This window comes from Monodon monoceros, unplaced genomic scaffold (genome assembly GCF_005190385.1).
Source record: "Monodon monoceros isolate NGI ecotype Baffin Bay Population unplaced genomic scaffold, NGI_Narwhal_1 Super_Scaffold_16, whole genome shotgun sequence".
Classification (NCBI taxonomy): domain Eukaryota; kingdom Metazoa; phylum Chordata; class Mammalia; order Artiodactyla; family Monodontidae; genus Monodon; species Monodon monoceros.
In genome coordinates, this window is record NW_021703772.1 from 57,680,739 (window position 1) to 57,701,160 (window position 20,422).

The 20,422-nt window shown below is 36.7% G+C and overlaps 1 protein-coding gene across 3 annotated transcripts in view; it reads left to right on the top strand.

Annotated features, from left to right (window-relative positions):
- ATF2 (activating transcription factor 2) overlaps positions 1–20,422 on the top strand; it is a 79,730-nt gene that overhangs the window by 6,394 nt on the left and 52,914 nt on the right. For all 3 annotated transcript variants that reach the window (XR_003793953.1, XM_029225365.1, XM_029225364.1), the window contains exons 2-4: positions 2,343–2,443; positions 11,306–11,380; positions 18,168–18,237. Coding sequence is in view for 2 of the 3 variants with exons in the window: in XM_029225364.1 (XP_029081197.1) it covers positions 11,349–11,380; positions 18,168–18,237 (102 nt within the window). In the remaining variant the exon portion in view is untranslated. The remainder of the gene's footprint in view (positions 1–2,342; positions 2,444–11,305; positions 11,381–18,167; positions 18,238–20,422) is intronic.

Below are 20,422 nucleotides of genomic sequence, written 5' to 3' on the forward strand. Positions count from 1 at the left end.
GATTGGCCATCTGGATAACCCAGAATAATCTTCCTATTTTAGAATCTGTGATGATTTTTACATCTGCAAAGTCCATTTTGCTATGTAACATAACCTATTCATAAGTTCCAGGGATTGGGGTGTGGACATCTTTGGGGGGCCATTCTGCCTAGTACACTCATATATATACTCCTGAAAAGAAATTTGATAAACTATCTACTCTTGCACATTTCTAAGTTGATTCCTAAAATATTTCTTCATAAGTTTAGATAGTTAAAAAAATGTATCTGGCTTTTCAAGATACTGACACCATTCTTTTATAAGTACAGTTGATCCTTAAACAACATGGGTTTGAACTGCATGGATCCACTTATATGTGGATTATTTTCAGTAGTAAGTACAGTTATCCCACAGAGCCATTTGTCCTTTGAATTGTTGCTCCATTCATAGTCCCAAATTTACATTTGTCTAGCTAAATACCCTGTTCTGGTCCCTTTTCCTTTAAGGAACAGTCTGTATATAGAACAGTTTCGTTACCGATTTTGAAGTGAGAGTCCTTAAAGCTTTTGATATTTGCATCAAAAGTTTAAACATATTAAGGCTGTTCTGGCCAACCTTACTCAAGGTAAAGTGCAACTCTTCAACAGGCTGTGCAATAAGGAAATCTCCAAGTTCATACTTGGCCCTCATGCATGGGAGCTCAGCCCTCAGGTAAGGGAAGGTCAACTTTCCCTTTAACATCTTGCTCCTGGGATAGCTGCCTTTTCCTAATGCAATTGGTAACTGAACTTTCTGCCAAGTTCTTACCCAATCTCACCTTAGGCACTCCATTACTTACCTAACGGTCCCATGTAATCATTCCTAAGTTTTGTGGACTGCCTAGTGAGTTTATCCTCCTAAACTACAACTATTTAGGTTGTTGCTTTACTCTTATATTGTTACTCTGGTCTTCAGATAGTTTTCCTTCTTCCTCTGTCACCTACAGATTGGTCTTGCATATTTAGAGAAGTCCTTATTAACATTGGTCTTGCTCCTTGGCCACTGGCAGGAGTTTCTGCCTTTGAAAGCTCCCTTCAGTGGACTGATAAGACATCTCTACAAGGTATCCAACCATCTTACATTTTAGAATGAGCTGCATATGATGACAGAAACAACTAATTGTCCACCAATATTCATTCTCTTCTTTTTCCTTATTGTAGATGCTCCAGTTTTTTTTTTTCTAAGCATGTGGTGAAATAAAGAATGTATTTCTCAGCTTCCTTGCTAGCTATGGCCATGTGATTTAAGTTCTGGCCAGAATAGAAGTTTCCTGTAAGATTTCTGAAAAGTATCCTTAAAGGGAAGCTATCTCTCATCTCACCATTTTTCTTCCTGCCATTGATGTGATGGCTAGACCTTGAGCAGTTATTTTAAACTGTGAAGGGGACGCCACATGTTGAGGATGGAAGAACAATAAGACAGAAGGAGCCTGGGTTCCCAATGATCATGGTTCTGGACTGCCTGTGTTCTTGTGAGAGAAATAAACTTCTGACTCATTTAAGCCATTGTTATTTTGAGTTTTCTCACTCACAGCTGAACCTAATCCTAACTGATACAGGCATAAAAAAGTCATTTCCAAATAAGAAGCACATAAACAGTTGTGTGAAGCACACTGGCACAAGAAGAGCCATTAACCTTCACTCTTAAGAATTTTGACGCTCAAGATTCAGCGCTGCTGTTTCGCGGATCAGCTGTGACTACCTCTTCCTTCTGTTATATTAAAAAGTTTTATTTTTCCCTTTTCACCAAGATTCCATTGCCATGCTTCCATCTTTGAAACTGTTACACATCTGATAGGTGGCAGTGTGCCAGGAGTTTTGGGAGGCCACAAGGTAAACATCTTCCTGGAGCATTAAAGATTTGCAGGGAACCTTAATTTTTATACTAAAAAATAATGGAATAGAAGGCAAAATACACATGCATTTTAAAATATAACAAACATTTACAAATTTTTGTAGTGGAGTTATTTATTTAAATTTATTTATTTATTTTTGGCTGTGTTGGGTCTTCGTTGCTGCGTGTGGGCTTTCTCTGGTTGTGTTCATTGCAGTGCGTGGGCTTCTCATTGCCGTGGCTTCTCTCGTTGCAGAGCACGGGCTCTAGGCGCGTGGGTTTCAGTAGTTGCAGCAGGCGGGCTCAGTAGTTGTGGCACCCGGGCTTAGTTGCTCCACCGCATGTGGGATCTTCCCAGACCAGGGATCGAGCCCGTGTCCCCTGCATTGGCTGGCGGATTCTTAACCACTGCGCCACCAGGGAAGTTCCTGGAGTTATTTAGATTTTGCAGAGTAATGACTTTGCTCTTTTCTGCCTCTCCTTTGCCCTAGGGATACTTAGATGGAAACTTGAGAAGCACTGCTTACTTGATTGGAGTTGAGGGATTCCTGGCAGAAGAGTAAATAAAGCTCATGGCCCACCAGCTAGAAAGGTAAGAAATTTTAAGCTTTTGCTGCAAAAGTGGTCTTTTATTTTGTGATTGTCTCTCAAATATTATTAAGTTCAAGAGATGTTTCCATACGGTAATCCTCAGAATGCTAGTTGTCCTACCATATTGATAATGTTTAGTAAAAGAAATTCCTAAGGTTCAGCAAATTTGGAAATATCCTTTTGGAGCTACAGTGCATATCAGCATGTAAAAGCACACTGAAGACTACATAAAAGTATGTAATTTTGTTTAACTCAGAGGGTCCTAAACTTGTCTGACTAGGGAGCCCTCTGTAGCAAAGAGTTCCAATATGAAAGTCCCAACTCTCCTAGGATTTTGTAAGGATTAACTCCTACCCTCTTGCATGTGCTCGATAAATATTTATTGACTGAATAAGTAAATGAGACATACGAATTTCAGGGTAGGGGGATAGTGGCTGGAGGAAGATCAGAGGTGAGTGGTATTAACTAAGAAAGGAACAGATGAGTGGGAAGTAAGAGCACTCTAGGCTGAGAGAGGGAGCTGCCTAACTACAGCCAAGAGATCAAGGTATCATTAAGACTGGGGTGGGTGGCAGAGGTCAGTCCACGCAAGGGTCTGCAGACAGTGTTAAGGATTAGAGGCCTTATAAGAACATTTTTTTCCGTAACTTGTCCTTTCCTCTCATTTTGACTGGCACTGCTTGAGTATAAACCATCATTCTCTTTCCTGAATCTAGTATTAACGTGTACTGGTTTTCTTATGCATAGTGTTACTCTCACCAATCCATCCTCCACACTTCCATTAGAGATGTTGCAAAAATGCCCCTTTGATTATCTAATTCACCTATTTAAAATCTTTCCATTTTTTACAGCAAGATTAAGCAAACTTTTTCTTTAAAGAGGCAGATATTTTTAGGCTTTATGGGGGTCACATATAGTCTCTGTTGCTTCTTCTTCCCTACCCACTGACGATTTAAAAAATGGAAAAACTTTCTTAGCTCAACATTTTGGTGCAGGACCATAGTTTATAACCTCAGGGTGCGGGTGGGATGGGGAAGTGAGGTTGGACTTCAGACTCCTTACTGGGGTATTAAAGGCCCTTAGAGATATGTTTCCTTCTCTGGCCTCACCTCTCTTCCCTTCAATCATATATCCCATGCTTTAGCCATCAGAAGTTCTTAGAGATCCTTCAGAGTACTCTGCTTTACTGTGCTTCTCCATGCTGTCTCCTCTGCCCAAAACATCATCTCTTATTTCTTTGAGAAGACTAAGCTGAGGCATTACTTCCTTCAGTACCCTTCACAGACCCTCTCTTCAGGGTTGGCTAGGTACTAAGTTAGGGGGTAGAAAATCAGATAAATTCAACCTAAAAAAAAAGCTCATAATCAGGATACAAAAGATTCTCACATGACCCAATCACAGAAAGCACAGTCAGGCATTGCAGAAACTTCTTTCCTTCATCTTGGCTACATGGTTTCTCGTCCCTGTTTTTCTGTGCCTACTCCATTCTGGCTTTCATTAATTTTTTAAAATTAATTAATGTATTTACTTTTGGCTGCATTGGGTCTTTGTTGCTGGGCGCGGGCTTTCTCTAGTTGTGTTGAGCGGGGGCTACTCTTCGTTGCGGTGCGCAGGCTTCTCATTGTGGTGGCTTCTCTTGTTGCGGAGCACGGGCTCTAGGTTTGCAGGCTTCAGTAGTTGTGGCTCACGGGCTCTAGAGTGCAGGCTCAGTAGATGCGGTTCACGGGCTTAGTTGCTCCGCGGCAGTGGGATCTTCCTGGACCAGGGATTGAACCCGCGTCCCCTGCATTGGCAGGCAGATTTTTAACCACTGTGCCACCAGCGAAGTCCCTCATTAATTTCTTATCAGTATGAACATGGCAGAAAATGTCTGCCAGTCCTGAGTATGATTTTGAATGTCTAGTGTATACCTCTGTTTGGCTGATTTATTATTATTTTTTTTTTCTTTTTACACGTTTCCTGAAGAGGTAATCTGATGGCTTGACTGTTCAGGTGTCTCCTCTGGTTCACCTGAAACAGGTATGTCAGGCCATGGAAATACAGGATTGCCCTTTGCTGGCAGTCTGGCTCTAAGAGGGGATTATGGCTGCGGAGGAGAGATGACCAGTTCCAGTATACCCTTTATTCCCCTATGTTCCCATAGCGCTTGTGTATATCTATTATTATATGTATATCACTGAATTAGTATTACTATTTTCACTTATTTGTTTTCCTTACTAATCTGATTTTGAGGTCAGGGACCATCTTTCTTATTCTTAATGTAGTATCGGGTACAAAATAGTCAAATGTCTTCCAAATAAATTTCATAAAATAAATTATTTGTATTAGAAATGTTTGGGAATTCTGTACATTGTGTGTAACATTTAGTAATATCCATATTTTAAAAATCTGCTTTGAAACTTGAGTACATGCTTTAAATGTAAGAGGTTACAGCATTTGTAGTTCTATAACTAACTAGAAGATCAATCAAATTCACATTTTAGACTCTAGTGATTTCTGAAATTAGTCACCAGAAATTGTTTCATTTCCCCCACCCCTATTTTCAAAGATTCATTTACTCACACTATTTTCTTTTTTTTGGTGGATGGGGGGATTAAAATACCAGCTGTAATATATTGTTAAATGAAAAAGCAAAATTCATAACAGCATGTATAGTATGCCACAATTTGTATAAAAATGTGATATACACATATATAATATACTTGTAAATACATGGATTATCTCTGGAAAAATACATAGTAACTGGTAAGAGTGGTTATCTTTGGAAATTGGGACTGAGGTCAGGGGTGGGAAAAAAGGAAGGAGACTTACTTTATACTGTATATCCTTTTGTACTGTTTGATTTTTACCAGGGGCATGTGTTTTTGTCCAAAAATGATTTATATGTTAAAAATTTTAAAAGAATAAAAATAGATACCAGCTTTATTGCTGAAAGGTCTGGACTGGAGAACATGTTTTGGACCTAAGCCTGAAATGAACTTTTACCCCAAGTGTAAAGACAGTGGATGCCCCACCCCAGAGGGTTAGGGAAGTCTATAGATTAGATGTTTACCCAGCCATGTAGTGAAGGACTGTAGTCTTTCCCATATATTTCTGTGAGAAATGAACTCAGGAGCCAAGAGGGCCCTAAGTTACATATCCATAATAACCCTTTTCTCAAGTTCACCAAGTTATTTCTCCTCCTATTTGGGAGACTGAATGAGTGGATAGTGGAGATGGGGAGAAATTTTCTTCCAAATATTTTTGAGAGTCACAAGTCCTTTGTTTCTTGGTCAGGAACATGGAGAGAGGCAGAGGATAGATCCTATCATACCTTTGGACATTTTTGTCCACATTGTCAACACCCAAGACAGACAGGGCTTGGCTGTCCCCTTCGGGGGAGACCAGCAGTATCTTAGGAATGTCCTGCTCCCACTTGACTCACACTGTTTTCTGTGAAGTGAATTGGTTTCTTGCTTACTTGTTTTTGGTGAGATGTAAGAAAGGCACACATTTTTATCAGCTGCATCATTTGAATGATATAATTCAAAATGGCATGGGAATAGTGATACTACAGCCTAAAGGATTGTCTATTTTGCTTAATAGGTTTAACTCACATTTCAGATTTTAAACAAAGGAGTTACCTATAGGACAAATAATTGTCTAACACTACCCTTTGAGTCTTTATTCAGATACAGAAATTGTTCTACTAAGTTTGCTCTTAACTTTTCAGTACAGAACATAGTTTTTCTGTTCTTTGACATCTCTCTCTCTTTTTTTTTTTTTTGGCCGTGTGGTGAGGTATACAGGATCCTAGTTCCCTGACCAGGGATTGAACCCGTGCCCCCTGCATTGGGAGCACAGAGTCTTAACCACTGGACCACCAGGGAAGTCCATGTTCTTTGACATCTCATAACATGAAGGTTATAAACTGGAAGCAAGCAGAGAATTGTTAGAGAATCTGTGTGTTTTAGTATTTTTCTCAAAACTACTGCTAAAAACTACATGATACTAATTATATAGTGGTTATATATTGAATTATTACAGTGCATGTTATTTATATATAATTTAAATTCATTCTGTAAGTTATTTTTTTTAATTAATTTATTTTTTGGCTGCATTGGGTCTTCGTTGCTGCGCGCAGGCTTTCTCTAGTTGTGGCGAGCGGGGGCTACTCTTCGATGCGGTGCACGGGCTTCTCAGTACGGTGGCTTCTCTTGTTGCGGAGCATGGGCTCTATGCACGTGGGCTTCAGTAGTTGTGGCACACGGGCTCAGTAGTTGTGGCTCGCGGGCTCTAGAGTGCAGGCTCAGTAGTTGTGGCGCACGGGCTTAGTTGCTCCGTGGCATGTGGGATCTTCCCAGACCAGGGCTCGAACCCGTGTTCCCTGCATTGGCAGGCGGATTCTTAACCACTGCGCCACCAGGGAAGTCCCTCCCTCTGTAAGTTTTTCCTTTTTTATTTTTAAGTTTTTTAGTCCAGAACCTTTTAAGAGTAAGTTGCTAGCATGATGTCCCATTCGCCCAAATACTTTACTTTCTACAATACAACGCTCTCCTCCAAAACCATAATACAACCATGAAAATCAAGAAATTAACTTTGAAATATTGCTACCATCTAATCTGCAGATTACATTTAAGTTTTGCCAGTTATTCCAATAATGTCTGTCCTTTATAGCAAAAGGATTCAGTCTAGAATCTCATATTGCAGTTAGTTATCATGTCTCATTGGTCTTTTTCAATCTGAAGCAGTTCCTCGATCTTTCCTTGACTTTGACGACTTGGACACTTTTGAAGATTATGGCCCAGTTATTTGAGGAGTTTACCTCAATTTGGTGTTCTGTAATGTTTCTTCATGATTAGACTCAGGTTATGTATCTTTGGCATGACTATTATGAAAGTGATGCTGTGTCCTCCTCATTGCAACCGAAGGGTTGCAATGATATTGATGTTGATTTTTCTTATGTTTAGTGTTGTTAACTTGGATCACTTGAGTAAAGTGATATTTGCCAGGCTTTTGTACTGTATATTACTGTTTTGCCTTTAGTAATTAAAATGTATTTTATAGGGAGATACTTTGAGAGGATGTAAACATCTTGTCTTATCAAATTTTCATTTCTACATTGGTGTGTTTTATATCAGATTATTGGAATCCTATTTTATTCACAGTATGATCTATTACTATCATTTATTTTGAATCTCAAATTGTCTGAGATTTGGCCACTTTCTGGCTAAATCCGTAAGTCCTTCTTTACTTTCTTGCAGAAGGTATTCAAGGCCCATCCTGTATTATTCCTGCTTTAGCCTCGGAATCAGCCAATTCTTCAAGGATCCCAGGTTCCTTTTGGTGGAGAATAGTATTTTGACATTGAGGTCTGGAGGGCTTATTGCTATTGGGTATCAGTGCTCCCAGGCCTTCTCAGTGACACAGCTAGGGAAGTATTTGAATATATATGCATGTATATACACATATTATCATCTGTATTTCTATATCTGTATATTTATATTGAAAGTCGTGAGTGCACATGAATATCTCCAAATCTCATCCAGTACCAGGGTTTATTCTGTGTAATTACCTTCACCTGTAGTGTGAATTTACCTTCATCTACTATATCCTTGATAAATTCACTTATTCAATTAATACCTGCATGTATATGTAATGAATTACCTGTTGCCACCAGACCCCCTCCTCCTCATCAAGTAGACATCTTCCTGCTTGGGCCCTGATATCCTATCCTGGGCTGGTGCCATCCCTATTCTTTACCTCATGTGGATGTTATGCAAAGATTTGTCCTCAAAGGTATTCACTGATGATAAAAATCCAGTGGTAAAGAATTAGTTATAAATATGTCATATCTGTATTGTGGAATACTATATAGCCATTAAAATGACATCTAATATTTGATGATGTGGCAGAATTTAGATAATTGTGTTTTAAAGGAAGTTATAATGCTCTTTTTACAATTAAAAATTTTTTATTTATCTTTATACATTAATAAGACTGAATATGTACTCTGGAATGTTAGACAGTAGTTATCTCTGAATGATAGTATTTTGGGTGGCTTTTTTTTTTCTTCTGTATTTTTTCTGGGAGCAAATTTAAAGTTCCTTACAACATCTTAATTCAGTAAGCATAATCTAGTTCATATTATCCAGAAATAACAATGACCTCTTTCTGAACCCCAATTAAACTTGAGTTTTAAAGGTTTTTTAGAATTATGTAAGATTGATCATTTATGTGGGATACCTAGTGGTGAATAGTTCTATGGCTATGTTATAACAAAATTTAAAATATACCTTTAACCAAGTTTGGAGTTCTAAAATAAAATGCCTATAGCAATGAAATAGAGAAAATATGAGGAACATACACGTGTTTATATGTGGAATTGTCTTAGAAACTGGAAAGAGGAGTCTGAGCTGGATGCTTGATTAGCTAGCATAAGCTCCTTCACAATCCTGGAAGCTTCTTGAGGGCAGAATCTGTTTAATTCACCACTGCATCCCTAGCATGTAGCATAGTGCAAAGCACAAAGTAGATACTCAAATATTTGTTGGTTGAAAGACAAAAGGGGGAACTTTGGCACTAAATCATTAGGGTAGGGAAGATGAAGGAATGTTAGAAGAAGAGTTAAGAGAGAGATTAGAGAAACCAAAGAAACTGGCTTCTTTTAAATCTTGCCTAGAACCCTTCTGTGTATTCTTCATGACAGTGATTTTCCTACCAGTATAGGTTGTGGATGCTTGCCAGAGAGTGGTGTGGTATAGTAACAGTTCGCTATCTGCAGTCATCGTCTTCTCTGAGTTTATAGTTGAACAAAGCCTCCTTCCCATGCTTTCCTAGGAGCATATTTCCACCCTTGATGTAAAAGGGAGATAAGCCTCGATTTAGAGGCTTGAGATTCAGTTAGTTAGCTTAAAAATGCTATCTCTTTGTTAATCCTCCCAGAAGAACTCTCATCATTTATGTGCCAAGGTGCTTTGACTTATATTTACAGACCTCAGCTAGGTATTAGGAAATAGTATAAGGAATGGGAATTTTTATTGGTTGGCTAGGAAATAGTCTAGTTCCTAGACTATAGGAAAGGAACTATAGAAGCCTCCTGCAGGTAAGGAACACCTTTTGTAGAAGAATGGGACAATAGTAGTCAGGGGTGTGTGGAAGAGATCAGAGAGGAGGATACGAAGGGTTAATTCCCTCAAAGCTTTTCTAGAACTATCGGATTGGTCCCTGCACTACCTGTATATTTTTATTTATTTATTTATCTATTTATTTTTTTATTTTTTTTTTGCGGTACGCGGGCCTCTCACTGTTGTGGCCTCTCCCGTTGTGGAGCACAGGCTCCAGACGCGCAGGCTCAGCAGCCATGGCTCACGGGCCCAGCCACTCCACGACATGTGGGATCCTCCCGGACTGGGGCACGAACCCGTGTCCCCTGCATTGGCAGGTGGACTCTCAACCACTGCGCCACCAGGGAAGCCCCTACCTGTATATTTTTAATATTTTAACTGTTATTCTTACCAAATTGAATTGAAATTATATTTCTGTATTCTTTCTTCTGCCTGACTGAAAGTTTCTCAAAGTGGAGGGACTATTTGTTTTGTTTTGGGTTTTTTTGGACTGTTTATTTTTTCACCTTTGTGTCTTGGCATGAGTTTGGTGTTTAAATGTTTCTTGAACTTAACTGAGTTTAAATATTGCTTTGATTTTTCAAAGCAATATGAACTGCATTTATTAGTTTTAGAAGTTTTTTCAGTTAGATAACTTAAACTAAATTTATCTGACTTTTTCATATCATATGGCTGTTTATTCATTCCTTAATATTTAATGAGTAAATGCTACTATAAGCTAGGCTCTGTTTCAGGTAGTTAACCCAAAGATAAGTTCCTTGTCTTCATTGAGTTCACATTCTACTGGTAGTGACTGAACCATAACTTTTATAGGTTTCCTTTGGATTATTCTAGTGCTTTTTCCCCTCTTCTCACAGGCAACATGGTAAAGTTGAATGTGAATGATGAAATGTAACCTTACCAGATAGATAGAAGTTTTGCCTGGGACCAGGAAAAGAACTTTCTTCTTCCTTTCTCCTATATCAGACCATCTCTGACTCCAGGACTCAGAAGTGTAGCTATTTACACATTTCCCCACAGGAATTACCCAATTTTCCTGAGCAGGACATTCTTGACACCACATTTATAAGCAAAATTATGTAAAATAAAAATTTTCTCTGTGTACCATTGGCTTATTTGCATAAGCATATGGTTAACTCTGTTTGCCACTACATGGGGTTTCAGTGAATGTAATGGAGGATTAGCAGAGTTTAAAGATGAGCCACTGACCCTCATAGTTTAAACATAGTTTAAGTATGTTGTACTTGTCCTTAAGCTAATGTCAAATAAGTAAACTATAAAGTTAGGGAAGAGGGAACTTCTTATAAAGATCAACTATCATTACATTATGGGACAAATAGTGATGAATTAGGCTGAGAACCAGACCATCACTGACTACATTTTTTAAAACTTAAAGCTTTCTGAATAGATATTTTGAAATACTAGATCTCATCTTTTCATCAGACGTCAAAAGTCAGGATTTTCACTCTTTTAATTACTGCTCTTCAACCACAGTCCTAAAGGCTAAGTTAAATGTTTCTCTTTTACCCTCTTTATCGTGGAGTTGGATATATTAATACCTATGTTTAAGGCATTTATATGGGTGTTCATATTTTAGGAGCAGTGCTCTATTATAAAGATTCTTAATAGTGAGTGGGTTTTTGGATGACAGTAGTGTTACAAAGAGTGTAATTATTTGAGTGTTTTTATTGTTTTACTATGTTTCAAGAAATGTTTCAAAACTATATTTAACAGTGTGAAACCACTTCATTTTTCAGTATCCTTGCCATGAAAAAGAGGACGTGATAAGTTGTACAACTTATGAAATTCAAGTTACATGTGAATTCTGCCAGGTGTGTATGCAATATTTGGTATTTTGCGCTTTTTTCATATTTTAGATTATAAAAATTCTCATAGGTTATTTCTAGATAAATATTTCAAGTGTTTTTCATAAATAAGAAAATACTTATCTAGTATGTAGTTTAGCTACTACTTCTATAGTATTTTAAAATTATCAAATAGAGCATCAAAATATACTTAACTATGACAAGCATAAACATATTTTAGGGTTTTGATTTCTCCTAAAATGAGTTCCAAATAATACTAGTCCCATGAGATGTTCTAGTATTGTTCTAGTGAAAAAGGTTCAAATAGAAAATGGATGTGGCAAAAATGCTGTATTCTAGGTGCTCTTCTGGTCATTTCTCTTGAACATATAAAGTCTGAAAAGTCCTGCCCCCAAAAAACAGTATTCTAGCGTTTCCCAAATTTGGCCATAATAGTGATTGTCATCTCTGTTCCTGAAGAGAAACTTATTTCCGAAAGGTTAACAAACTAGTGTTGAAAAAGAAACAATGTTACAGAATTTTTAGTTGTCAAATATAGTTCATATATGTAATTTCTATGAAGAAAGCAAAAACAAAAACCTACAAGTTTACGGAAGGAATAATTGGAAACTTTAAGTCTATATCAAAAAGTAGGAAAACAATCTTGACTCAAAAATGTCTTTTTGTAGTTGTTTGGTTCAAATCTGGATCCAAGAAAGTCCCCATATTGCATTTTGTTTAGTATGTTTATTAGACCTCTTTTAATCTAAAACAGTTCCCCTCTACCTCCTCTTTTCTTTAGTTCCCCATGACATTTATTTCTTGAAGAAACCAGGTCTTTTGTCCTGTAGAATTTGGCTAATTCCAGCTTGGTGATGTTGTTTGACATGTTTTTCTTTTCTTTTTTTTTTTTAGGTTAGAGGATTCTTTTTAAAACTTATTTTTTTATACAGCAGGTTCTTATTAGTTATCTGTTTTATACATATTAGTGTATACATGTCAATCCCAGTCTCCCAATTCATCCCATCCCCACCCCCACTTTCCCCTCTTGGTGTCCATACGTTTGTTCTCTACATCTGTGTCTCTATTTTTGCCTTGCAAACCGGTTCATCTGTACCATTTTTTCTGGATCCCACATATAATATGCATTAATATGATATTTGTTTTCCTCTTTCTGACTTACTTCACTCTGTATGACAGTCTCTAGGTCTGTCCACATCTCTACAAATGACCCAATTTTGTTACTTTTTGTGGCTAAGTAATACTCCATTGTATATATGTACCACAACTTCTTTATCCATTTGTCTGTCAATGGGCATTTAGGTTGCTTCCATGACCTGGCTATTGTAAATAGAGCTGCAGTGAACATTGGGGTGCATGTGTCTTTTTTTTTTTTTTTTGGCCGAACGCGGGCCTCTCACTGCTGTGGCCTCTCCCGTTGTGGAGCACAGGTTCCAGACACACAGGCCCAGCGGCCATGGCTCACGGGCCCAGCCGGTCCACGGCATGTGGGATCCTCCCAGACCAGGGCACGAACCCATGTCCCCTGCATTGGCAGGCGAACTCTCAACCACTGCGCCACCAGGGAAGCCCGCATGTGTCTTTTTGAATTGCAGTTTTCTCTGGTTATATGCCCAGTAGTGGGATTGCTGGGTCATATGGTAATTTTATTTTTAGTTTTCTAAGGAATCTCCATACTGCTCTCCATAGTGGCTATATCAATTTACATTCCCACCAGCAGTGCAAGAGGGTTCCCTTTTCTCCACACCCTCTCCAGCATTTGTTGTTTGTAGATTTCCTGATGATGCCTATTCTAACTGGTGTAAGTGATACCTCATTGTAGTTTTGATTTGCATTTCTCTAATAATTAGTAATGTTGAGCAGCTTTTCATGTGCCTCTTGGCTATCTGTATGACTTCTTTGGAGAGATGTCTGTTTAGGTCTTCTGCCCATTTTTTGATTGGGCTGTTTGTTTTTTTAATATTGAGCTGCATGAGCTGTTTATATATTTTGGAGATTAATCCTTTATCCATTGATTCATTTGCAAATACTTTTCCCATTCTGAGGATTGTCTTTTCATTTCGTTTATAGTTTCTTTTGCTGTGCAAAAGCTTTTAAGTTTCATTAGGTCCCATTTGTTTATTTTTGTTTTTGTTTCCATTACTCTAGGAGGTGGGTCAAAAAAGATCTTGCTGTGATTTATGTCAAAGAGTGTTCTTCCTATGTTTTCCTCTTAGAGTTTTATAGTGTCCGGTCTTATATTTAGGTCATGAATCCATTTTGAGTTTATTTTGGTGCATGGTGTTAGGGAGTGTTCTAATTTCATTCTTTTACATGTAGCTGTCCAGTTTTCCCAGCACCACTTGTTGAAGAGACTGTCTTTTCTCTATTGTATATCCTTACCTCCTTTGTTGTAGATTAGTTGATCATAGGTGCATGGGTTTATCTCTGAGCTTTCTATCCTGTTCCGTTGATGTATATTTCTGGTTTTGTGCCAGTACCATATTGTCTTCATTACTGTAGCTTTGTGGTATAGTCTGAAGTCAGGGAATCTGATTCCTCCAGCTCTGTTTTTTTCCCTCAAGTCTGCTTTGGCTATTCGGGATCTTTTCTGTCTGCACAGAAATTTTAAGATTTTTTGCTCTAATTCTGTAAAAAAAAATGCCACTGGTAACTTGATAGGGATTGCACTGAATCTGTAGATTGCTTTGGGTAGTATAGTCATTTTCACAATGTTGATTCTTCCAATCCAAGAACATGGTGTATCTCTCCATCTGTTGCTATCATCTTTAATTTCTTTCATCAGTGTCTTATAATTTTCTGCATACAGGTCTTTTGTCTCCCTAGGTAGGTTTATTCCTAGATATTTTATTCTGTTTGTTGCAATGGTAAATGGGAGTGTTTCCTTAATTTCTCTTTCAGATTTTTCATCATTAGTGTATAGGAATGCAAGAGATTTCTGTGCATTAATTTTGTATCTTGCTACTTTACCAGATTCATTGATTAGCTCTAGGAGTTTTCTGGTGGCATCTTTAGGATTCTCTATGTATAGTATCATGTCATCTGCAAACAGTGACCGTTTTACTTGTTCTTTTCCAATTTATATTCCTTTTATTTCTTTTTCTTCTCTGATTGCCGTGGCTAGGAATTCCAAATCTATGTTGAATAATAGTGGCGAGAGTGGACATTGTTGTCTTCTTCCTGACCTTAGAGGAAATGCTTTCAGTTTTTCACCATTGAGAATGATGTTTGCGCTGGGTTTGTTGTATATGGCCTTTATTATGTTGAGGTAGGTTCCCTCTATGCCCACTTTCTGGAGAGTTTTTATCATAAATGGGTGTTGACTTTTGTCAAAAGCTTTTTCTGCATCTATTGAGATGATCATATGGTTTTTATTCTTCAATTTGTTAATATGGTATATCACACATATTAATTGATTTGCATTATACTGAAGAATCCTTGCATCCCTGGAATAAATCCCACTTGATCTTGGTGTATGATCCTTTTAATGTGTTGTTGGATTCTGTTTCCTAGTATTTTATTGAGGATTTTTGCATCTATATTCATCGGTGATATTGGTCTGTAATTTTCTTTTTTTGTAGTATCTCTATCTGGTTTTGGTATCAGGGTGATGGTGGCCTCTTAGAATGAGTTGAGAGTGTTCCTTTCTCTGCAAGTTTTTGGAAGAGTTTGAGAAGGATGGGTGTTAGCTCTTCTCTAAACGTTTGATAGAATTCACCTGTGAAGCCGTCTGGTCCTGGACTTTTGTTTGTTGGAAGATTTTTAATCACAGTTTCAATTTTATTACTTGTGATTAGTCTGTTCATATTTTGTTTCTTCCTGGTTCAGTCTTGGGAGGTTATACCTTTCTAAGAATTTGTCCATTTCTTCCAGGTTGTCCATTTTATTGGCACAGAGTTGCTTGTAGTAGTCTCTTATGATGCTTTGTATTTCTGCAGTGTCCGTTGTAACTTCTCCTCTTTCATTTCTAATTTTATTGATTTGAGTCCTCTACCTCTTTTTCTTCATGCGTCTGGCTAATGGTTTATCAATTTTGTTTATCTTCTCAAAGAACCAGCTTTTAGTTTCATTGATCTTTGCTATTGTTTTCTTTGTTTCTATTTCATTTATTTCTGATCTGATCTTTATGATTTCCTTCCTTCTGCTAACTTTGGGGTTTTTTTTTGTTCTTCTTTCTCTAGTTCCTTTAGGTGTAAGGTTAGAGTGTTTATTTGAGATTTTTCTTGTTTCTTGAGGTAGGCTTGTATAGCTCTAAACTTCCCTCTTAGAACTGCTTTTGCTGCATCCCATAGGTTTTGGATCATCGTGTTTTCATTGTCATTTGTCTCTAGGTATTTTTTGATTTCCTCTTTGATTTCTTCAGTGATCTCTTGGTTATTTAGTAGTGTATTGTTTAGCCTCCATGTGTTTGTGTTTTTTGCGTTTTTTTCCCCTGTAACTGATTTCTAATTTCATAGCATTGTGGTCGGAAAAGATGCTTGATATGATTTCAGTTTTCTTAAATTTACTGAGGATTGATTTGTGACCCAAGATGTGATCTATCCTGGAGAATGTTCCGTGTGCACTTGACAAGAAAGTGTAATATGCTGTTTTTGGATGGAATGTCCTATAGATGTCATTTAAATCTATCTGGTCTAAAGAAAAAGCTTGTGTTTCCTTATCAGTTTTCTGTCTGGATGATCTGTCTATTAGTGTAAGTGAAGTGTTAAAGCCCACCACTATTGTGTTACTGTCAATTTCCTCTTTTATAGCTGTTAGCAGTTGCCTTATGTATTGAGGTGCTCCTATGTTGGCTGCATATTTATTTATAATTGTTGTATCTTCCTTCTTAGATTGATCCCTTGATCATTATGTAGTGTCCTTCCTTGTCTCTTATAACATTCTTTTTTTTTAAGTCTATTTTATCTGACATGGGTATTGCTATTCCAGCTTTCTTTTGATTTCCATTTGCATGGAATATCTTTTTCCATCCCCTCACTTTCAGTCTGTATGTGTCCCTAGGTCTGAAGTGGGTCTCTTGTAGACAGCATATATATGGGTCTTGTTTTTGTATCCATTCAGCAAGCCTGTGTCTTTTGGTTGGAGCATTTAATCCATTCACGTTTAAGGTAATTATTGATATGTATGTTCCTTTGACCATTTTCTTAATTGTTTTGGGTTTGTTTTTGTAGGTCCTTTTCTTCTCTTGTGTTTCCCAGTTAGAGAAGTTCCTTTAGCATTTGTTGTAGAGCTGGTTTGGTGGTGCTGAATTCTCTTAGCTTTTGCTTGTCTGTAAAGCTTTTGATTTCTCCATCGAATCTAAATGAGATCCTTGCCGGGTAGAGTAATCTTGGTTGTAGGTTCTTCCCTTTCATCACTTATCATGCCAGTCCCTTCTGCCTTGTAGAGTTTCTGCTGAAAAATCAGCTGTTAAGCTTATGGGAGTTCCCTTGTATGTTATTTGTCATTTTTCCCTTGTTGCTTTCCGTAATTTTTCTTTGTCTTGAATTTTTGTCAATTTGATTACTATGTGTCTCGGCATGTTTCTCCTTGGGTTTATCCTGCCTGGACTCTCTGTGCTTCCTGGACTTGGGTGGCTGTTTCCTTTCCCACGTTAGGCAAGTTTTCGACTATAATCTCTTCAGATATTTTCTCGGGTCCTTTCTCTCTCTCTTCTCCTTCTGGAACCCCTATAATGTGAATGTTGGTGTGTTTAATGTTGTTCCAGAGGTCTCTTAGGCTGTCCTCATTTCTTTTCATTCTTTTTTATTTATTCTGTTCCTCAGCAGTGAATTCCACCATTCTGTCTTCCAGGTCACTTATCCGTTCTTCTCCCTCAGTTATTCTGCTATTGATTCCTTCTAGTGTAGTTTTTATTTCAGTTATTGTATTGTTCATCTCTGTTTGTTTGTTCTTTAATTCTTCTAGGTGTTTGTTCTTTAATTCTTCTAGGTCTTTCTTCAACATTTCTTACACCTTCTTCATCTTTGCCTCCATTCTTTTTCCGAGGTCCTGGATCATCTTCACTATCATTATTCTGATTTCTTTTTCTGGGAGGTTGCCTATCTCCACTTGATTTAATTGTTTTTCTGGGTTTTTATCTTGTTCCTTCATCTGGTACATAGTCCTCTGCCTTTTCATTTTGTCTGTCTCTTTGAATGTGGTTTTCGATCCACAGGCTGCAGAATTGTAGTTCTTCTTGCTTCTGCTGTATCCCCTTTCAACATGTTTTTCTATCTCCTGTATTTCCTGTAGTTGGATCTAGAGAGGCTTGATTAGATTCAGGCTTGACTTTTTTTCCCCCAAGAATCCTTTGTGTGCTTTCTATTGCATCATATCAGGGGGCACATAATGTTTGTCTCACTTTTAGTGATGTTAATTTAAGACTGACCTGTGAGTTCAGATGCTGTCACCCTGACCCAGCCATTATAAAGTTCCCGTCACCTTTGTTCCTGATTGTTTTATCAGACATTGATGATAGTTACCTAGTCCATTATTTCATTGGGGTTTAAAGTGGTTATCTTCTCATTATTTCATTTCTCTGCACTTATGCTACTGAACAGGAAAGATTTAGACTGATAGATCAGGGTTCCTAATATTTTTTTCTGTAGTGTAAAATCTGCATGTTACATGTCTCTGTTCATAATAAGAAAATGGAAGGTGGGGTTAAAATATCAGTAAAAGTGTTTTACTTCACATTCAGATAGAAGTTGATAAGCTTAGTGAAAATCAAATAATATTACATTTTAAGTTGTTCTTTATTTAAAAACCTGGACTGTGAAACATTTAGCCATTTCTTAATGTTTTATTATAGGCAATACAAGGACCTGTGGAATATGAGTGATGACAAACCCTTTCTATGTACTGCCCCTGGATGTGGCCAGGTAATATATAAATTGTTTTGTATATTCATATTTAGTAAAACACTTATGACAATATATGTTGTCATTAAAAGGATTCTTTTACAATGTTTTGTACAATTTTGGAGTTAGAATGAAAATAACCCAGAAAAATTTGGGGAAGAAATTAATTTTCCTCAATAGCACATCTGAGTTTTAATGAATACAATCTAATATGGAAAAAAAAAATTAAGTCTTGTAAGGGAAAGATGGAAAACCTGGAGAAAATCCAAGATTTAAAAGTATATTCATTTGACCATTATTGGTTGAAAATCACTGTGAATTGCCTAATTGGAAATCAGATATACATTATCTTTTATGAAAATTAGTTTACTTGCTGAACTCTTATGAAAAAAACTAATGTTTACCTCTGAGCATATCACTAATAATATATTAATGTTCTTAAGTATAACATCTTTAATATAGAGCATGTGTGGAAGCATTTTTAGAAAATAATATTTTAGTGTTGTTACAGAAAATAATATTTCAGTGTTTTTTAATAGGCCATTAAATTATTAATCTATTACTGTTATAATAATCTTAAAATAGCTATAGACACTAAGGAATGAAAGAATAAATTTAATGTGTAGTAAATTTACAGAGTACTTAAATATACAAACTATAAATCATAAATAAGTATTAAAGTGTTTCTTTGGTTCTCATTGTTTTCTTTAGCTGATATTTTAAATGGAGGTATAATTTATACACAATAAACTGCACATGCTCATAGTGTACAGTTTGATACATTTTAACATATGTATGTATCCATAAAACCATCACCACAATTAAGATAGTGAACATATACATCATCCCCAAAAGTTTCCTCATGCTTATTTGTTATACCTCCCTCCCATCCCTGTCAACCATTGATCTGCCTTCTGTCACTATAGGTTAGTTTGTATTTTCCAGAATTTTATGTAAATGGAATCATACAGTATGTACTTTTGACTGGATTCTTTCCTTCCACATAATTAATTTACAATTTCTGCATGCTATGTGATTAGTAGTTAATTCCTTTTCATTGAGGAGCAGTATTTCCTTATTTCACCATTAGTTTATTTATTCACTTGTTTATGGACATTTGTCTTATTTCCAGTTTTTAGTTGTTAGAAATAAAGCTGTTGTGAATATTTATGTATAAGTCTTTGAATGAATGCATGCGTTCTTTTCTCTTGGGTGAGTACCTAGGAGAGTAGTGGTGGGATCATATGTAATATATAATAGGAAATTGCCAAACTGCTTTCCAAAACAGAGGTGTCACTTTGCATTTCCACCAACAGTCTATGAGAGGTCCTGTTGTATCATATCTTTGCCAACATTTGGTGTCAATCTTTTAATTTTAGCCATTTTCATTGTGTGTATACTGATATATAAAGTGTTACTTTGCATTTCTTTGTTGACTGATGAAAAAATGAGCACTTTTTCATGTGCTTATTGTTCATTCGTATACTTTATTTTTTGTGAAATATCTTTTCAAATCTACTTGTTTTTAAAAATTAGGTTGCCTGTCTTTTAATTATTGAGTTGTATGAGCTCTTTAAATATCCTGGGTACCAGTGTGTCATCAAATTTTTCTCCAGGTCTGTGGTTTCCAACTTGATTTTCATAATAGTATCTTTTGATGAACAGATGTTTCTAATTTTAATGAAGTCTAATGTATTAATTTTTTCTCTTCTTTGGTTGTTGGTTTTTGTGACTTATCTAAGAAACTTTTGCTTAACCTTAAGTCACAAAGATATTCTCCATTGCTTTCCTCTGAAAGCTTGGTTTTTCATTTCGGTCTCTTTTGTATCTTGAATTAATTTTTGTGTATAGTGTGAGGTAGGAGTTGAAGCTCACTTTTTTTTCCATATGCTTTCTCAGATATTCCAGTGTCGTTTGTTGAAAAGATTTTCCTTTTTTCATTAAATTGCTTCATCCCCTTTATTGAAAATCAAATGATTTGTGTAAGTGTGGATCTATTTCTTAGCTTTCTATTCTGTTCCTTTCATCAGTCTGTCAGCTTTTATGCCAGTACCATACTGTCTTGATTGCTTTATTTAGCTTTACAGTAAGCCTTCCAGTCAGGTAGAGTAAATTCTCCAATTTAGTTCTTTTTCAGGATTGTTTTGGATAATCTTTTAATTTTAATCATTCTGGTGAGGGTATAGTGGTATCTAAAGATTTTAAT